General features: G+C 38.6%; 2 protein-coding genes across 3 annotated transcripts in view; both read right to left on the minus strand.

Annotated features, from left to right (window-relative positions):
- Positions 1-253: 253 nt before the first annotated feature.
- Positions 254-9,025, minus strand: egr3 (early growth response 3). Of its 2 annotated transcripts, none has more exons than XM_055162058.1 (2): positions 7,333-9,025; positions 254-3,798 (listed from the first exon to the last, which is right to left on the minus strand). In XM_055162058.1, the coding sequence occupies exon 2, from the start codon at positions 3,788-3,790 to the stop codon at positions 2,720-2,722; it is 1,071 nt and encodes a 356-aa protein (XP_055018033.1). In that variant the 5' UTR covers positions 3,791-3,798; positions 7,333-9,025; the 3' UTR covers positions 254-2,719. The 2 variants fall into 2 exon arrangements, with proteins under 2 accessions (XP_055018033.1, XP_020791149.1); XM_020935490.2 differs by lacking the exon at positions 7,333-9,025 and adding an exon at positions 5,889-7,220.
- Positions 9,026-10,307: 1,282 nt separating this feature from the next.
- The window catches only part of LOC110169906 (phosphatidylethanolamine-binding protein 4), a 40,455-nt gene continuing 29,317 nt past the window's right edge, over positions 10,308-21,445 (minus strand). The window contains exons 5-7 of the mRNA XM_020935513.2: positions 19,155-19,200; positions 18,833-18,949; positions 10,308-11,003 (exon numbers count right to left, since the gene is read on the minus strand). Coding sequence (XP_020791172.1) covers positions 10,912-11,003; positions 18,833-18,949; positions 19,155-19,200 — 255 coding nt within the window. The 3' untranslated portion in view covers positions 10,308-10,911. The remainder of the gene's footprint in view (positions 11,004-18,832; positions 18,950-19,154; positions 19,201-21,445) is intronic.

Below are 21,445 nucleotides of genomic sequence, written 5' to 3' on the forward strand. Positions count from 1 at the left end.
GGCATAAAGATGGCTGCTCATATTGGCTATGAGCCAAGACTGAACAGAACAAGGATGAATTCCAATTTCAGAGTTTTCAGCCACCCACTGTGGACAATACATACAAACCTATTATTCACAGGAAATAATACTGTTATTATATAAGGTGATCTGACATTGCCGTAAATACATCTTTATGCAATACTCAGGCATTTATGTTACACGCTTATGGCTAACTCTTTCACACAAGATTCAATAATAATGAACTGAAATTCAATGTAAAAACAAACAAACAAACAAAACAAAAAACATGACAAAACAAAAGTGACCTCAGTCAGAGACTATGAGTGATGGCATTTTGAGTTAGAGAGGTTGTAATTATATGGCTTGATTTAGACATGGAAATAGTCTGGTAGTCTGTGCCTTCTTTAACACAAAGAACATAAACATAGTTTTCTGTCAGAGAAACCACACTCAATAAACTATAATTAAAAACATCCATTCTCACCAGCAAGTATCACACACATCAAGTGCAAAACATTTGGTCAAATAAATTCTCAACATTGCCGTATATGTCCATTGTATTTAAAGTCAATTTAACACAACAGATGTACATTTGTTATATGCATTTATTCTTTACTCACTGATGCTACAGTTTACTACTTCCTTTTTCTTTTTTTTCTTTTTATCAACTTAAAATGTAAAACAAATATAACATGAAATATACATTAATATTAAGTAGTGGATGTTGTGAGGATTTTGGAAATATGAATAAAAGTAGTGTAGCTGTTTATTAATGTACAAAATATAATCCCACATGTTGGTTTGCTAAAATGATCAGTATGCAGACCTTTCACCTACTGCTGAATTACAAGTATATCTTTTATACAGTCTCTAAGGTCAAATAAATAACAATCGTTGCAAAAAGCAGCAATAAGGCAAAGGCTGCTTTGGGTCCTCAATATTTTCAGTAGGTAATTTCCCCATGTGCTGACCACTGCCATAATTGTAGCTATTTTAAATTCCATTATTGTTTTATTACAGCTGCAACATTAAAGTAACTTGTGTATAAATCCTTGGGCTATATCAAGGCTACTGCATTGCATTTTTACGTATTTTTAATACTTTATTTTGTATATATCTATAAGTCTTATTGTTTTAATGCAGTACAATGCAGATATTTAAATGTTTTCTATTTTTGTTGCCTTTATGTGTTAATTGGGAGAAAATATAAATCATCTTATTCCCTAGAAAAATGAATGAAAGCACAAATGAATGTTATGAACACTAAAAGAAGTACAAGTGGAACACGGTGGTTTTCCCTGCAACATGTTTTACTCACAGACATGAAGGAACAGTGGGGAGACAATGGGCATATGAAATGACAAAATGCAAAATATTAATTGAAATGGAGAAACACAAACCAGTAAAAAAAAAAAAAAAAAAAGTGATTGGAAAAAAAAAAAAGACTGAAAATACACGGCATTAGGGTGTCCCCAAACTATTTAAAGCATACACATGCAATTGCTGTTTTTGAGGGTAGAAAATACATTTATGGTACCATTGGATTGCTATAAAATGCATGTATGACCTATAACAGCTTAGTAACTAAAAGCCTTTGTGTATAATCATTCAGTCATATGAAAGTTTGTTTTTGCAGACCACTGTATTTACACATATATGCACAATTACTGCTCAGGTGCCATTAACATTTGACATTGAGTGCAACTTCAACTGTAGTACATAAATTATTAAATTATAAATCATCAATTGAAATAATTTTATGTAAACAAGTTTTTTTTATTTTGGTAAACTAAAGTATGTGTTTACTGTTTTTTATAAATAGTCATACCTGAAGTATCATGTATTCCCCTTTTCATTCAATCTCACAAATAGCTTGTTTGAACATATAACCGGTGCCATGATATAAGGACTTCAGTCTGACTGACTGCATTATCGGATCTTGTATAATTTATGCTGTGTTATGAATATATTGCATATTATACAGTATATGGAAGATATCAGGAAATCATATCAGACTTGAACTATTTTACTTGAAGTCAAATAAAAAGAGAGTTTATGAAAACAAAATGATAAATGTGTTTGTATGTCCTCCACAGAAATGTGACCCATTCATTCTACATCAAGTTATAATTCTAATCGGTGGTATCACTGACTTTGAGACACAAGTCTACCAGGTGTAATAATTGGCTGAATTACCACAATATTCTTGGCACATTCTTTGAGAAAAAACATTCAGAAATACACCACACTTTAACCAAAACAAAGAGACAGTCAAGTGCCACTAAAAGGTTCAACAACAGTACACAAATATAAACAATTGCACTTTTTAACAGCCTAAATAAATTAATGCATGATACATCCCAGACAACTCAACGGTGAATTATAAGATTCACTGTTATTTTGTCTAATTCTATTCCTACAAACTCCTTTCAGTTAAAAATATTTTTTTCATTTTTTGTACAAAACTGTGTTCATTCCAAAACTTACAAATACGATGCAGACTGGACGAAGTGTGCCTTATTTAGTTTCACTGTGTTACAGTAGCTGAGGCTCTGAGTTGCTCGAAAGGTGTGACAGCCTTTCTTTTCTGACTCAAACTAGCATCCATCTCGAAAACAGAAGGATGAGTAGAAATTAGGAAAAGGAATAGTCACCTATAGACCTGATCCTGTCTTCCTAAGTGTCTTTCAGGGCATTCGGGTACAGTCCAGGATGGTCATGATGCCCCAACAGTGGGCCCACCACAAGAGCTGGGGGGTGAACTGTGACTGCCAGCTGCAGCACTGCCTTTATCTGCTGGCTTCTTGTCTTTCTGTTTGAGGTGAACTTTTGCGTGTCTCTTTCTCTCGTCACTTCTTGCAAACTTGCGTCCACAGAATTCACAGGAGAAAGGCTTTTCCCCTGTGTGAGTGCGGATGTGCGTGGTCAGGTGGTCACTGCGGCTGAAAGAGCGCATGCATATCCGGCACTGAAAAGGCTTGTGCCCAGTGTGGATGCGCAGGTGCCGAGTCAGCTCATCAGAGCGAGAGAAACGCCTGTCACAGTTCTCTGCAGGGCACGCGTGGGGCCGCTCGTGGACAGGGGTCTTACTGGGACGGTTGGGGTACTTCCGCGGCCGTATGGGTTTTAGAGTGAGAGTCTGAGGCGGTGGGTGATGCTGGGGAGGGTGCTGCTGCCCACTGATGAAACCAGGGTGAATCTGTTGTTTGTCTTTGAACGCCCGGATGGTCTCTAGAGGCGTGATGGGCGGAGGGTTGACTCGGATAGGGTCCATGGTCTGGAAGGGCTTGTGTTCCATGACTCCCACTTCGCCCTGATGATGGAAAAGATTGTAGTCAGGTATCATGGAGAAAAGGCTGCCGTCCATAGAGGCTTTAGATGTGGAATGGTAGTCGTTAGTGGGATAGGGCAGGGCGGTGCTGGTGGCTGGACTGTGGTGGAAGGGCACCTGGTCCTGGTAAAGATCACTACAGGTGGAGTAGGCAGGCAGCGGGGGTCCATACACTTGCTCCATGTCTGACGTCTGCCCACCCATGCTGCCCGCGGAGGATGAGGTCTGGGTGGTGACCGTGCCAGGCGAAGGTGAGACCCCCAAGATCCCCGCGCTCACCAGGCTGATGATGTTGTTGTCTGAGCACCAGCCTGAGCCTCCAATGCTGCCCGATGGAGGGGTGTCAAAGGCAAACTTCCCCAGGTAGGTCACGGTTTGCCCGCTGCGATTGCTCTGGAAGCTGGAGCCATACTGGATTTCAGAGGATCCCTTTTCACTGCCCATGCCCAAGTCCATGATATTGTCTAGGAAAATGAACAAACAAAAAAATACCAAAATTCAATTAAAATTTAACAACATTCAAAGGTGTTAAAAAGGGCTGAAATGTATTTAAATCCCCTTCCCTAATTAAAACATCCTGTATTAGCCCTTTTCTGCATTTCTGTCCACACAAAAGTTCACATAAAGAAGTGTGTGCTGTCAGACCTGAAGTCAAGTGAGTGACTGTTGCCTCTGAGACAGTGGTGTGTCTCTCTCAGATCCCACAAGCTCTCATAAATCAAGACCTAAACACCCCCTTTGATCCAGTCATTGTCCCTCAGGAGCGCAGCCAAACTAAATGGAGAGATCTGATTTCTTTATTGCAACGAGGATTAGGGGGAAGACGCCACATCCATCACGCGTGACCATTTAAATTTCAATTCTGGAGCATACAATATCACTGCAAAAAAAGGGATCTCTTTTTAAAAAAAAAAAAAGTACATGCAATACAATTATCTTAACAACAGTTTCACAGATGTATTCATTCATTTTTAAGCTGTATATTTGTACTGTTGCCAAATGCACACTAGAGCAGCAATTTACATTTTTCAGAGATGCCTTTAAAACCCTTACATGCAGATGTGCTTAATGTTGATGGATTTATATATGTAAGGGCTAAACTTGAGAGCTACATTAAAAACGTTTTGGAATACCTATTATTTAACAATACATTAAAAGTTATTCAGTTCTCAATAGGAATTTATAGGCATTAAAGAGAATAAGCCATTATGGACAACAGCCAGATGATAATATGGCTCTGGATTTTATTTTAGAATCTTTCTCTACAAATCTCAGTCTTTAACAAAAATATAGCCAATGTATGTTAGAAGGTGTCCACTGTCAAAAGAAGAATTAATATAAATTTACGTTTTTTCTCAATAGGCCAAAATTTTTTTTTACTTCTAATAACTTCTAATAATGACAGATTTCAAACTACCTTTTCTCTCTGTTTTTGAAATGTGTTCTTAAATACCAAAATTGATTTATTTTAAGGTTTCTATTTCTGAAATATTCACAACTTTATCCCAGTAGTAATTACATTGATATTTAACCATTTTAATTAGAAAAGCATTTTTCTTTTAGTTTACGCAGGAGGTACGTATATAGCCCACTGACAAAGATTTTTTTTAATTGAACTCCTTTATTCTCTGACTCTTAAAAAAAAGCTGTTGACTTTGAAGTGCGCTAAACCCTTGACCGCGTGGATGCTAATGATCACGCATTTATTTGGTGAAACATTGACCCATCACCTTTGAAGGTGGGATTCTATTGATTTAATGCCAGTCTCCAACAACGAGCAGAAACAACGAGTCGCACAGATCATGGAAATTAGCACAAGTATCCGTCCTAACACTGGGTAAAAACTACACTTTAACATAACAGGGGCCTATAAATAAAAGGTACAAGGGCCCGGCGCGTAAACAGTGTCCACATTGGGAAGAACTGCCACACACGCCCACCTGAAACTCCTCCGTGCATGATAAGTTGAAATGTTGTGAATGAATGAAAATGTACAGACTAATTTAGGCTCATAGCAAATAAGGGTACTTAAAAATATATATATTGTGTTATATGTGTGATTGTTTTGTTTTCTAGGCTTTTTGTAGCGAGTCTACCTAAATCTGAAAGAAAAAGAAAAAAAAAGAGTGTGTCATAATTATTTTGTCAACACGGCTCACTTTGTTTATTAAAATGAGCTACATAGGCTACAAACATTGGCTCGGTATAATGAAATCAATTACGCGTTTCAGATGAATATGCGCCTTTTGTCCGGTTTGAAACCTTTGAGGCTTGTCCGCGGACGTGAGGAAGCGCACAGCAAATGCAAGTTTTTTCAAATAAACCCTTTCCCTCAAAGTTTCCCAACTGTACATTGTCATATATTACTCTGAAATCAGGTTTTGAAAATCAGGTTTTGGAAATGTGTGTTTGCTTCGTGCGTAATGCCATAGCGGAGCGCAAACAGGTGCTCCAGACGCTCAGACAACTGTTGCCTTCCTTTACGCGCGCGCCACACTTTTCACACACTTTTGCCCAACACAAAACAAGTTCATCCCGTAAAGTAAAAGCTTACCTGTGTTCATCTGTGAGTAGTGGTTTATAGATTCCGAACTGGTAAAAATATTCATTGACGTCGGGATGTCCTCCTCGGGATACAGGCTATCAGGGATGGTGTTAATTAAACTGCTCATGGTAAGAGGGAGCTTCTCCGCTAGTTTCCCTGTCATAGCAGTTATATAGAGTCCCACATTTAGAGTAGGGACAACCCGCGCAAGGATCCGGCTCAAAAAAGTAAAGGTGAGGATAAAGCGAAAAGGCGCAGGTACAACGCCGGCATCCAAAAGTATCCCGCGCTGGCTTAAAAGAGTAGCGACAGTCACGCCGGTGCCTCCTCTCGTGCGCAGAAGCTGTAGTTGCTATTAAAGTGATCACAGTGGAAGCTTATGGGCTGCTTGTGGGAAGAATATGAAGTCAGTGAATCAATGAAGGAGGAGGTGGTGGTGTTGGTTGCACAAGAGCGGCTCTACTTGCTCTATTGGAGCTGGATAGGGGACTCCAGTCAGGCCGTATTAAATAGGGGGTTGGAACATTTGTGTGACGTAGATGACCATATATGGACAGAGCAGCCCGAGAGCCAGGTCCTCCGCTAGCGTCAGTTAGTTGGTGGAAACTACTGTGGAAGGTAAAGGCTCCGAGAGATAGATAGGGTAGACTACAAAGTTGAGACAAAAGCTGCGGTGGCATCTGATCTGGATTGTTTTCTTTTGTGTTCTTGTCCTTGCGGAAAACACTGTTATCTGTGTCACAGAGAAACCATGTGGTGCACCATTTGGTGGATTATCAGGTACACTGTGAACTTTACGCGAGTATGTAAGAAAGATAAACAGCGCAAGTTGCCATTGTCTCCAGCTTTAGCTTTACTTCTTTTAGTTTAAGTGTTCTTTAGATACTGTTTCAACTCATATCAAATAGTTACACTGCGTTATAAACAACTGAACGCAAACTTAATGGTTTGTAAATAGTGCATGATCTGTGTAAACCCATAGAACCCAAGTTGACCGCTTTTAGTGGAAACTCCAAATAAGGCAGTGTCCGGCTCCGCCTTTTCTTTTCTGTATTTGGGCATATGAGTTCCGGGTGAAGTAGTAGTGGAAAAGTGATCGGAAGTCAAAGACGTTCACACAGATGACAGTGGACAGCGTGTCATGGATCACTTTTTAGACAATTTACCAATACTCATTCAAAGCTATTTTTAGATCTGAAATATTCCCCTTTTGTAACTGCCATCTAGAAATTGTCTATTTTGACCTAACATGACCTAGTATAGTAAGAATAAAAAACATAACTAGCGGTAAAAAACTGAATGAAACGTCAGTGCTTGGATACTTGAGAAATGAATAGTACCTCAATGAAGGCGAAGTGTAAACATAGTGTGTGGGAGAATAAGTCTGATTCATGCTTCGGTGTTTAGGGGGCTTGCACAAATAGAGCAGCAGTGATCTTGTGTGTCTCATTACCACAGACAGGGCCAGCCTCTGTGTGTCTCTTCACTGGCAGTCACAACACAACCAGGGCCATCCTGCTCCTTCTGCACCAGCCTGAAAGAGAATGTGAAACAAGTTGAAATCTGTGCTACAGCAGTTGTACATTTTATTTCAGAGCATATTAATCATAGGTGGATATATTACAGCATACAGTGCCATATTACTACAACCACAAGAATGTTCTTACTCATTAAGAGACTTTCACATTCTTTGTATTCATGAAAATGTGTCTATTGCAAGACTTTCTATGGAACAGTCAGGCCAAGAATGCAGTACTTGGTTCATTAAGTGCATAATGTTGTGCCACTGGGCAAGACACTTAAGGGGCCCATATTAAGCTATTTTGTAATCTTTGTTATAATGTTGTTTCCTCATCAAAAACATACCTGGAGGTGTGTTTTGTTTTTATTCATACATGTTTTATAGACAAATATTGCATATTTAGGTTGAGTTCTCTTCTCAGACCCCTTGTGATGTCATGTGGTAATACAAAAGTGCTCCACTGTATTTTAAAACTCCATACACCTTCACTAGAATTGTTTGGATAATTTCAGGCCTGGAATTGCCAATCTCTGAACTAAAGTGAAAAGACAGCTGTTAACTTGAAAACTACCACTTCATGACATCACAAGGTGGAAAAGAGGATTTTGAGCTTTGGAAATGTAGACAGACTAACAAAGAACTGTTATTCAAACATGTGTGAATGAAACAAAACACAACTCTAGTTAAATTTTTGATAAGGTAACAACATTATAACATGACTTAAAGCTCACAAGAGTCAACTTGTGTAACATAGGACCTTTAACCCAACTCACCTCCAGTGTTTGTGTACTCTAGTGGATGAATGTGTGAGTGACTGGTTTCTTGACATAAAGCATTTTAAGTGTTCATTGGATGTTGAAAAGTGGATAAATTATAAATTTATAAATGTAACTGTAACTAAACAAATTTTAGGTGCTTGATATGAATATATGTAACTTGTGATGTAGTTACTAAATTTAGACACTGGCCACTATTCTAAATAAAAGTGGAACGCATTACACATTAACTCCAAACTACTACAGCTATTATTAACTAACTCAACTATTATTGGAGTATAGGATTGTAAACTGTGTCTATATTTACCTTAAAGAACTTGCACATGTTCACTGGAGCATGTCTGGAAACAGCTGTGCATGTGCCAGTTTTATGAATGCAAATGAGCTGGAATCACTATTTGGTGTCATTACTCTTGGGAGGCGCTGGTTTGTATGTGGATGGAAAGTTGGAACCTACCTCTAACAGTTTTATTTCCTTGACCATGAGTGAGCTGACAGCAGTGCACTTGTCAATGGCTCGCTATCAGATCTTGATTGTAGCGTCCAGGTGCTTTGCATATGAGGATTTCATGGAAGCATCAGCTAATTTTAAAAACTGAAGGGCTGATGTGTAAATATAGTAACATTACTATGTTTTTGCTTATTTTACAAAAGGAAACTGAAATAAAAGAAAAACATTTACAGAAATTGGTGGTTTCTTGTAATTTCTGAAGATTAAACAAGTTCATTTGTACACAATAAACACCTATCCACTTAACACATAAGTTGAGTTAAAATGCCAGATCATCACTTTAAGGATTACAGTTCAAGGGTCAAAATAACTATATGGTTAACATTTCTACTTTAGCAATATTTATGTTTGTAAATTATGTTTTTCAAAAATCGATATTCACTCATTAGCTCTAGTCCACCAACTTTGTGTGTGTGTTTTTTTTTTTTTTTTACACTATTCAGGCTATACTGTATATATAGTACACTGCATTATGGGTAACTGTCCGTCTTCTAAACAATGAGGGTGTCATTGTGAAAGACAAACAATGAGGTGCAATGTGCATCATGAATTCTCCTGTGAAAAGTACTGCATACAATCGCTTAGCAGCAGAAAGAAAATAAGAATGAAGACTTGTATGTAGATTACTTAGTACCGTTTAGGCAATTGATTATACAAATTCCACTTTAATTAATGTGAGTTTGAATAAATTAAGAATTATTAAACTTGTTTCTATATCATCGGGGGAGGAGAAAATATTTTTTAAAGTATTCAATATACAGCAGTGAAACTACAGCTGTCAGTTTTTCCTTAATCATTATACTTCAACTCTCCCGACATTTGGAATAAAAATAAACACGTTCACGGATGCTGAGCAGCAAACCCAGCTGTTTTGGCAGGATATCTCCCAGATATAAAGCATGCAATGTCTATTTGGATGCACAAATCTTGGCATTTCAATGATGCACTGATGGATTCAGTAGGTGGATTTGGAATAATGTGCTCTTACTTGGCATCATGCTATTGTTGCCAATTGGTTAAAAAAATAATAATTTCATGAGGCAAATGGAATGGGTAAAACAAGGTCAAGAGCAGCACTCCAAACACCAGACGGAGACTTGCAGACAGTGCTTTTGTTCACTGTTTAGTTGTTTTGTTTGTGGGCTTGATGCTTTGACTGTGAATCGGGCGAGAAAACAAAGAGGATGCTGGACAATGTGATCAATGATCTCCCAGAGTTCATGAGGAGGCCACACAGGGGTTTAGCGATGCTGGCTTAATCACCAAAGGAACAAAAACCTCTGTTACCTACTTCTGCCTGCCCCACTGATGAGACACCAAACCAGGGTCAATGCAACCACCAACTAAAGATTGATCATCACAACATCAAAGTCCCTCATGGAAATCCAGCTTTTTACAGACATCTGGGGTATTGATACAAGGTCATCCCAGAGGAGGATTGCTGGTTAGAAACCGATATTTCCTCCTGGGGGGTACTCTGACCCACCCGTATAAAGGCCCATAAAGTCTGAAAAGTAGGGTTGAAAAGTTTATCCAGACCAGTCTCTGCAGACCTGACAGGTAGGCCTTGCATACAACAGACCAAAGTTAAGAAAGACACTAGACCAAGGACAAATAAACCACTTTAGATGCTTTTACTTCAGCCATTCAGAAAAAAGAAAAGAGTATGGTTATGACAATTCAACAGTTGGGTCAATGGAAATATGATAAACAATTACACAAACACAGTTCATTTCACCACAGACTGGGCAGTCCCTCCCCCTGCCCTGTCACTATAGAGTATTTTGGTTTAAGTTCCACTGTGGCATCCGGCAGTGCTGCGGTCTCGGTTTCACCTCCTACTTCCTTTTTTAGGCCCTGACGTGTTTCCGCCCCTGAATTTAGAATCAACTCTTTCCACACCAAGTTGTGATATCGAGCCATCTTCCTTCTCTGTTTGGAAACTAAAGCGAAGTCCCCAGTGAGGTCAAAAACTATCTCCCAAATCCTCCCAACCCCCTCTGATACTAAAACCTGCAGCAAAATAAACCAGAATTTCACCAGCACTACTTTAAAAAACAGAAGAATAATATTATGTCATACATAGTAACAGCAATCTCCAAAATTCCAAACGTTTAATAGAGAATTCATAATGTATGCTTTTGTGCAAGAGCAAAAGAAACAAGATGCCTATAAAATAATTTTGGGATATTTTATTTCTAAGAAAACTTGAAACCATAATTCTCAGTCTCTATAGTTTTGAGTGAGGTACTGCAGAGTGGCCACAGGTGCTCCAAGTCCAGCCCGCTTTAGGAAGGCGTCAACATCCCATTTGCCTACAACAGACATAACACAAAACATTATTGTAGAGAAAGACAAATAAGAGTCTCTTTATTTTTCAAACAGAGATAGTACAGATATAGTTAGGTCAGAGCTGCAGTCTCGAGTGCATTCCCACCACAGATCTGTGCATGTTTAAGAGATATGTGGCCTAACTCAGCAGCACATGGCTTGGAGATGTGAGTCACTGAGAACAGCTCTGCTCAAAATAAAACATGTTGCGGTAATGATGGAGGTGGGAACGCAAGGACGTATTGGCAACAAGATATGATTCAATCGCCTGGACTGTTTTTTCCTCCCTCCCCTTTTAAACAAACACCAGACGGCCATCCGGCTGGTATGACAATATCACTTTTAGGGATTTTGTCAAACGCTGAATCCCTGCAGCTTCCCCTTCCCTCTGCACAAAAAAGACAAATTCACAATTATTTATCCAACAAAAAACAAACTATTTGACTTTCAAGAAGTCCTAGAGAAATGTGCATTTTATTTTATTTGGTTGCACATGGGAGTAAATGGATCTAACCACAGGGTATCTTATAAAGCGTATAAATTACAGTGCAGTATAGTATTCTTTTATAGTGTAGTCAAGAAAGTCAGTAAATTGGTCCAAAATAAGGAAAAAGGGATTTGGTTTTTGAATGATAATAAAGGCATGCCTAACATTCTGCTATTTCCTTATGTGTAACAATGGCATTAACAGCTGCTCAAAGACAGTGAAGCCAGGAATTGAATCTCTTCAAATGTGCGGAGCGAGCGATCCTGCAGTGAGGGGAGCTACATGACTGCGTTTGACCCACAGCAGCAGCAGCTCCACAGGTTTGAGCTCAGGCTGTTTTTACCATCAGGGAGCCACTCTGTGTCCTCCAGCTCAAACCAGGAGACCAGCACTTTCTGCGCTCATCTCTCCTAAGAGCTACAGTCAGTTAATTTGCATTTTATTAGAACAAGGTGCATACTGCCAAAAAATGAACACTGCAATATGTGTTTTAATGACTATAATTTATTCGCTCAAGAATGCATTTTGCAAACCCAAATAGTGTTACTCAGGGCCTAAAGATGATACATTTCTAGATGTTGTCATAAAACTGTGAGTGAACCCAACAAAAAATCTGGTAGGAGTGTTTGTAATTACTTTTTCCTCATTCAATTGTTGTATTTGCTCTTTCTATTACTCGTATGTAGCTTTCTTAACATTTAAAATGTAAAGATATTTTTATAAACTTCAGTGGCTGTTTACTGCAAAAGACTCTACACAGATCGCTTTTGTTTGCATTTGCATTTTCAGTGTTGGAAGAGATTATTACTTTTCCATATTAAAAATAAATTAAATATATCTTTTTGTGTCCTGTTGTTGTAAACATTTATATTTAAGAGTCAGAGGTGATAAACCCTAAACATGAGGAGGATTTTTACCTATTCATCTTTGCAAGGTAATACTATGGGTGCCTCTTTAGCCTATACTTGAATGAGTGGCAGCTTACAGGGGTCGGGTCAGGTCTTGGCTCAGGTGGACAATTGGATGAATAATGACCCAGAGATGAGCAGACAGCACTGGGCTACCAGGGACGACCTGCAGGGTGCTCTCATAATCATGTAGGGGCAATAGAGTTAGGTGACCCCAACACCAGACAGGACATGACCCCAGTGACCTTTTGGCCAAAGGTGAAGTAAGAGTAATGCGCCGCCTCTGCAGAACCCCTCCAGTGAAAGAGGGTTTAACACGACTTAGAAACAGGTACTGCTAGCATCTCAAACCTCTTTTGTTTTAGGATTTCTTGTTTCAAAATGAATATTTGTTTTGTAGGTGCTTAGAATCATTACATCAAAGCACGAAAAAAATGGGGAGTAGGGATGCACGCACCGTGATGATACTGGTATGGGATATCAGCGCCACTATTGAAAATTTTTATGGATCGAATAACGACTTCCTAGATATCGAAGATGTCAATTTTCCATTTAGATTATAAATTGGTATAATAAGATTTACTGTCCAATGTTGGCCCAGAATAATAATTTGGATAATTGTTTACCATATGTCATTTGTGATTAAAGACAATAATATATTTTCAGTCTCTGCCCTGGTATTGGCTGATATTGGTAGATACTTAAAGCCAAAGTATCAACATCAGTATTGGAACAGATGTGTGTGTGTGTATTACCAATTCAAAACTGAAATGCAGGACTAAACTACAGTGACCTTTTAATGTGGATAGGATATGCTACATACTTGTTTCTGAGCCATTCTGTACTGTATTACATTTACTTTACACAAACATAGTAGCTGTGTAATGTCTTGCTCAAAATAAGCTGAATTCCTGTTATCTGTGGTCACTTGCTGATAATACACAAAGCCTTACAAGTGTCCTTAAAATAGTCTGTTTGTAGTACGGCGCTCTTCTGCCGCTCCCATCTGCTGGACCATGGAAAACACAGATAGTGATAGTCAATTCTTCCTGCCTTGCCTCTAGTTTCCACCTCTCCTTTGTTTAGACCTGCTTTAAGCAGATACAGAAAAGCTGCATGTAGAGGTGTGGCTGGTGTCTTTTTTTTAAGAACAAGCAGGATTAATAAGTGGTGGTTAATAATCACATAATAGCATCTCACTTTGTTATTTCCCTCACAAAAATGCATTTACAAAGAGACTGATGGATGTGAGTGCGTCAGTGTGCTCTGTATGCTGTCATGGTTTCACAGGGCAGATGCTGGTTGTGATAGGACCTGGGTCGGGAAAGGGTGTCACAGAGATTTTGGCTGCCGATCGCTCCTCACAGCCTGCTGTCATTTTAGCAGCTCACATTGTCATAAGCGCTGTCACTTCGGAGATGCGGTCCTTAAGAAATATGGCACACATGAAGGATATATTTGGAGTGTATTCTTAGAGGCTGTCACACTGCATATATACTTCACTTAAGAGGGATTATTGGCATAGCTATGGGAAGTATGTGCAGCAAGGCAAAACAGTATAAATAAATGCGGTTGGAGAATGTATGCAATCATCTGACGCTCTTTTCTGTTATGCTCGCAGGTGGCTGGAACCTATCCCAGTAACTACGGGCCTTAGGTGGAGTGTGTTCTGGGCAGAGGCCAGTTAGTTGTTGGGCTAATACACACACACATACACACAGACAACCATGCACGCACAAATATTCACTGAAGGGTGGGTTGCACACACATATGCTTTTGTATGGAGGAGGTGAGACACACTACCAGAGTATCCAGAGAGGTCAACCCTGCAACACTCCGTCATGAAAAGAGAGATAAACATGCACCTATTGTACACTCCAATGGATAATGTTAATAAATTATTGTGATATAAACATACTGTGATCTCATTCCTATATGGTATTTTGGTAAAATTGCCATATTGTGATTCACAGTTTTTGTTTTAAATGCAGCTCTATATTTAAACACACATTTTCCCAAATACTCCTCCAGTTGGTCAGCCTCAGCAATATTCTGTGTGAGAGACAGGTAGATTTGCAATAAAGTGTGAACTTTTAGTAGATGCAGATAGCTTTATTTTATATCACCACAATCTGCAAAGCCTACATTTGCATTAACTGTAAGTGAGACATTTGATGTAATTTTATATTTTTTCTCATATCTCATATTTCAAAAAAGACAATATTAGTTTTAGCAAACCTATATTTAGCAGTGTAAAGTTTTGTTTTTGAGAATACTTGTACTTGACAAGGAAGTGTAAAAAAAAAAAAAAGAAAAAAAGAGAGGCCAAAAAACTTAAAAATGCCAAAGTGCTGCTCTGAGGCATCGACTGCTGGCTGAAACTCAGGCCCCACAGTAGCTCCCGAATGGTGGCTGTGTGACTCCACGCTGCTCTGATTAATGGTAGAGGCTGTGGGTGGGTGGTAGACATGGATCTGCCCATTACCACACTGCAACATTGCAAATGGCTTCAATTACTGTGGAGTGTGCTGAGCTGGCAGTAGGGGCTCCAGGAGGCAAGATGAGCAACGTGCAGCGGCAGCTAACTCCACTGTGATCCATTCATTCGCACAATGTGATCATCACTGAGTGTACTTCTACTATTGTGTAATTTACCAGAAAAAACAGCCAGACGGATTTGTTCAATTTTTCATTTTTAAAAACTCCAACTGTTCTTGTGGTGTTTGCTGGGTATGTTTGGATGAACTGGGGTCAGAGGGTTGTGTATGTGCATGTGTGTGTAGGCTGCAGTAACACTAACATGCCCCCGATTGTAACACTGTTTCCTCCACAAACTGACTCGCGGGGACTAAACAGTAGCAGCACATATTGAGGGCTTGCCAAGTGGCTGACAAGTATCATGAGGGTCTGCATGCCCACGCCTGCCCCACACCCGCCCACCCCCACCCACCCTGGCACCAGGGCGGGCACAGTCAGGGACAGCCACAGACACGGGATTCCCTCTTCTCATCACGCCCCTGAGAACTGAGCCAAGTGCACAACAGTCACTTTATTCAGTCAATCAAAGCTCACTGACCCCTCGCACCAGCACTGCATCACCTACCATTGTTCCTAATGCTCACTAACTATGCAGTAGAAGAAATGTGTGGAATCATTCTATTGCAGTATTGCTGTATTAAAAATCATCATACAAATCTGAGCCTCTTTGGTAAGAATATTCAGCCGTAGACATGGGATGCTATTGAAATTTTGTGTCACGATTATTATGGGTAATATTTTGTAATTAAAGATCACGACAACAAACTATTCATAAAATTGCTGATGGGCAAAAAATTTTATGCATCATGTACTTAAGTTAAAAATAAATTGTTATTCTGAATAGGTTCTGTATTTATTTTCTGTGCACTTTGTTGGTGATATAAATAAGAGAAATCTTTCTGTTTTTATTGCAATTAACTATACCATATTGTTTATTGCCCCATCTCATTACAAAGTGTTGTTGTCCTTAGCTAAGAGACATCATATTAAGTTTAGCTAAATACATTAGTTAATTAGGTAGAAAAGATACAATAACATTTACCGATGCTACTGAGCGAGGGAGTGGAAATGCTAAAGGAGCAGATTTTGTTAAATAAGCAGCCAGGACAGCATTGGTCAAATCTGTTCAGCTTTCAGGCAGGGCCAAAGATGAAAAGAAAAAGGGCTCTGAAATTTGCGATAAAATTGAGTCAATGACTGTGTTAGTGGAAGTGGAAAAGGATCATTAGGAGACTCCCACCCACAACTAAATGCTTCCCCTTCACAAATCACATCAATGAATGTCATGGGCTATGAGAAATGCTCTGTGTGTCACACCACATGGAGGCAGGACAGACGTTAATAAGTGAACATACTTAACGGAGGAGGTGGGGAGACAGGGATTCCCTTCGGTTCCTCTTTCGTTGTTTGTGTGGGGAAACCGTGTTGTCGGCCAAGAGGAGGCCAAAAATAATGCAGCAGGTACAGCATGGAATATAGCTCCAAATAATGACTGTAAAATATCCTCTGTGTTTGCATATTAACTGTGAGGTGATGTATGCCTTCATTTCGTGTGCTGATACTGTGTATGTTTATCTATTGAGCAATCATCATGGCCAGCTATTCCCATCAAACGAAACATTTCATTATCTGGGACTGGATGAGCTAATTTCATAGAGAAGAAAGGAAGTGCTACATCTGGAGGTGAACTCATCATGTTAATTGAGGATGGGTGGACCCACTCAATTCAATGGCAGAAGAAATGGGGTGAATATTAGAGCTCGGAGCATAAACCCAATTTTGGAAAATGTCAATAAAAAGAGTGAGCAAGTATTTCTCTATTTCAAGGACAAGAGTACATTCACAATCAAATTTCAACCATAAACAAAAGTATGGTCAAAATATTGTTTTGGAGATAGCGTTATTATATTGTTTATGCTTTAATAATATACAAACATTTTCAGAATTAGGGATGCCCCGATACAATACTGCTATCGGATATTGATGTTGATATAAAACATTTTGGTGCATCAGATGTCGGCTAAACTGATATCTTGGAAGCAGATATCCAATCCATCATAAAATTATGTAATAAGATGATTTACTTCTCAATATTAAACTTGTATTTTTACAAAAGTGTTCTGTAATTACAAAACATATTTGGACAATTTTAACCATATGCTGTTTTGTGTTTAAAGGAAATAAATGATGTTTTCAGTATCTGCAGTAGTATAGGTTGATAGCGGGTATGGGTAGATACATAAAGCCTAATATTGACATCGGTATTGGAACAGAAAAAGATGGATCGGTGCATCCCTATTCAGAATTAGTAAAAAAGAAAAAAGAGCTCTTGCATGTTAAGCTATTCCAGTATTATTGACGGCACAAAAAGCTAAATGAGTTTTGACTTGAAGCAAAGCAATGAATCAAGAGTTTCCAAATGTGAGTTAGGGAGAACAGCTCCAAAGTACACCTTTTTGACATTTCACTTTTTGCAGTTTTTTGACATCACACTGAGTTCAGCCTAATATGCTGCGATTGTTTGCTGACATAGCTGTCAAAACTTCAAACAGCGCAGACTGGCAGCTCCCCTCACTAGCGTCCACAGAGTTTCAAGTCTCAAACCTCCTTTTCCTCCTTTTCCTCCTTTTCAAATCAGCGCCCATGACCCGACTAGAACCGACAGACTGACACGCCTCCTGTGGGGTACTGTATCAAGGAGTAGAGCCCACATTTCAGAAACTGTTCTTCAGGGGGTAGGAGAAGTCAGGAAGTACAAACAAAACAATAACAAACAATGTCTTCAGAGACATGGTCTATGGATGTGTATAATGTTATCAGTGATTTGAATTAAATATGCACATTATTGACACGGTTGACAGGGATTTCAACTTATGCAGAGAATAGACAGGGGCGAGACAGACTTGTGCAGGTGTGCGTGGGAGCCAACAATACCACAGCAGTCCTTCTTGATAACCTCATTAACATGTCCCTTGTTAAGTTCAACCACTTGAAGGAAATTGTCCACTTGAAGCAACTTGAAATGCTTTGGTTAAATGTTTATAATTATTTGCAAATTATGTCAAATAGCCATTGTTGATCATAACCGGAAAAACCAGGGCAATGCGTTGGTGTATGGTATTCACTAATGTATTATATAACACACAAATCTTATTCTGAATGAACCAAATGTGGCAGTGGTTAATGATATAAGCTGTGTAAAAATAAAATGTCATTGAGACGTGATATATTGACACTAAGATGAGACAACAGATGTAAATAGAAAGCTTAAAACCACAAATGCTTCACGAAAGTACAAAAGCTTTTAGTGCTGATTCAACACAAAATCAGTGGGAGTTGTCAGTGGAGAATTTGACTTCCTCTGTATTTGTCATGTTCTAGGAAACTTTCTTGGACCCTCACCGCCTAAATACAGCCACTTACTATGTATATTATGTCATTATTCTATTTGAGAAGTTTAGCTTGGAATTTTTTATTTGTAAATATAAACTGTCTTCAATATTCCAAGTGAAACAATACAGATAAGTACTGTATTAATGTAATAAATATGGAGAATTTAATGGTGGACTCTTCCTAGTCAACACTAGACATACACATTCTACAAATAGTGATTCACTTATTGACTCGAACTTTACACTATTGAAACTAAAATACTGATTGTAATTATTTTTTAAAGTAACAATTTTCAGGCCATTTTTACTGCCATATTGTTTGGAAATTCACCAACATATTTTAAGGTACAAACCTAACAAATAGTAAGGATAATAAGTAGAAAGATGTCCCTTCAGTGTCAGAAACACAGGGAGTCAGATCATTCAAAAATCATTCTACAGCAAAAACAATGGTGTAAAGTCAAGGTGCCGGAGTACAGGCTGTTTACCTCGGCTAGACTTCTCTGCCTCAGTCAGTGTCACTTGGGCGTCTGCCGGCTGCTCTAACAACATGAACTGGTAACGGTGAAAGCCAGATTTGCTTGGTGGTGTCGGTGGGCGATAGTCTGCATGGTACAAGACATAGACGTTAATGATAAAAGCTGGAAAGGTAAGGTGAAGATAAACATATACAGTGCAATTCTCACCATCTCAACCAAACAGACAATATAACAAATACTATTTTTATTCATGCTAATCTGATGTGAGTCATTTCAAAATTAGCAGGCCGCTACATTAGAAACAAAAGGAATAGGATAAACAATCACTTACCAGTTAGTGTGGTGCCTTTTATGTGTCCTTTTTTGAGTGAAGTGCCCTGCAATATAAATAAAAAAGGTACAGGGCAGTCAGAATCTTCGTAAGAAAGATAAAAGACAAAAACAATTATAATGTAAGAAACATATTAGAACAAATGAATGTAGTCAATTTCTTTCTTTTATATGATCTGTACAATGGAGGTGCAAATTTAGACCTTTACAAAAGTGAAGTAGCTTTGACTAATTTATATATTTAGAATACAGTTCAAGGTGCTCTTATTACTAATTAAAAGATAAAAATTTGGTTCAGTATGGTTCATGAACTGACTAGGGTTATATTATTAGCAACCAGCAAGTATATTTCTAAAATTTAATTTAACAGATAGAGATGATTGCATAAAATAGTGTCCCATATTATTAATGACCTCTTGTTGCCTAGAAACTCTTGTCACCCAAATAAAGAAGAAGCTTTTCTCCATAAGCCTTTTCCACAGAGATAGTAAGGTTAAACTCCCTCACCCCCAGAAGCTCTGCAAATTGTACACAGAGATGTTTGTTTAATAGACTTGGCTGCTCACTGCAGCACGCTGTATCTTTGAGTGGGAGGAAAACCACTAAATATGTTGTCTGTGAAATGGCCCAAAACCCACTTGAGGTAAGCGTGGAAGTCCCCCATCACAGGCATCAAGTACACCTCAGTCTGCAGGCCTGTGGAGGTTTCTGCACGCACAAGCGCCACCCACAGGTAGATAAAAGAATTACAGCTCAGGAAAGGCCAGTTCTTAAACTTTGATCTTTCAAAAAGACTAAATAGTTACACTTTATAGTAAATTTTAGATAAAAAAAATTTTACTCTCACACTGCACACCTGACACTTAACCACACAATAATGACTATTCGGGATTTCTTGCATTTCTTCTGTTCTGGATATATATTTTTCAGATGAAAATACTTTAACTGACTGCTATTATGCATCCATAAACAAAAGGTACGAATCTTCGTTAAACATTTTGAGGTTCATTACTGGCATATTCCATGTAACCTTTACTTTTCTTGGAGAAAGTTGCGGCAATGACTATAAAATGCTAAGGCTATCACCAAAATAAAATGTTCAATACTTATAAATATTAACACAGACATAAGTACTGAAAGCCTCGATGTCTCAATACATGAGCTTGTGCAGTCTTTCCAACACTTATCAGCGAGAAGAAGCTTTATTTAGAAATACCAGGAGTCCTGCCGCCTCAAGCATCCAAACCCATCACCATAGAAACAAGTAGTCAACATTTGAGGATGCAACATTTTCCCATATCTCAAAAACTCACTCTCCATGACACCCCTTGCCCTTTTTAATATCATTTCAATACAGAGAAAACAATGGATGTTATGATGCAGAGAAATAAGAGAAGGACGCTGTTTCTTAAACCAACAAACACAGCTCCTGCCTTCATAAAAAGACTGGTCTGACTTTAGAAGACGCATCTTACCAAGTGACCCTTTGGTGAGGCATCACACTTATCTACAGGACATTCTCACATGGTGGGCGGGATTTCCTGTGGGACCCCTGCTGTGGAGGCGGAGCATATAGCATTTAACTTTTTTAGAATAAATGATTGGCAGCTGTTAATTGGGCCAGTGTAGCAATAATATAAACAGTTAAATGGGGTTGCAGAGTGGACTAGTTTTCATTATTTTAGAGAGAGTTAGGGTTCGAAACATTTCAGACTTTGAAAGAAAGTTGCAAAAATATTCCAATAGATGTCACAACCATCTGGAGCCTATGTTGAGACAAGCAATTTAACTGCAAATACATAATCGAGATTATACATCCTCTACAATAAATAAAGATAGACTTACAGGGAATGTTTTCTGTTTTGTAATAACAATAAGGGTGTTGTAAAGACTTTCACAAGCCTGACACACCTCTCCTAGCACTATAGTCCAGCTCATTCATGTTACAAACATTCCACACTTCTGTAGTCACAGCTGCCCTAGGATAAAGGCTGCCAATCTGAGCCTCACACCACTAGTCATTTTGTAGCTGTACAGCACAGCCTGTATTTTACCCAACTGCAAATATAGATTATTAGCTCAAATAAAGCTAATTATCAAATGTAATTAGGTTTATTTGAACTAATAAGGTTGTACTTCGGTACAAGATTATTGAATATATTTTGGTCCACTAATTAATTAAGCTTCATTCAAAATAGGCCACAATAACTTACATTGACGTGCCTTCTCTGAGTCTGTTGAGGAAATTGGTGTTGTTATGTCAGCATGGTTGAATTATTTTAACTTATATTA

The sequence above is a fragment of the Boleophthalmus pectinirostris genome, unplaced genomic scaffold, assembly GCF_026225935.1.
Source record: "Boleophthalmus pectinirostris isolate CB_2022bp ecotype Guang Dong unplaced genomic scaffold, ASM2622593v1 HiC_scaffold_4, whole genome shotgun sequence".
Taxonomy (NCBI): Eukaryota; Metazoa; Chordata; class Actinopteri; order Gobiiformes; family Gobiidae; genus Boleophthalmus; species Boleophthalmus pectinirostris.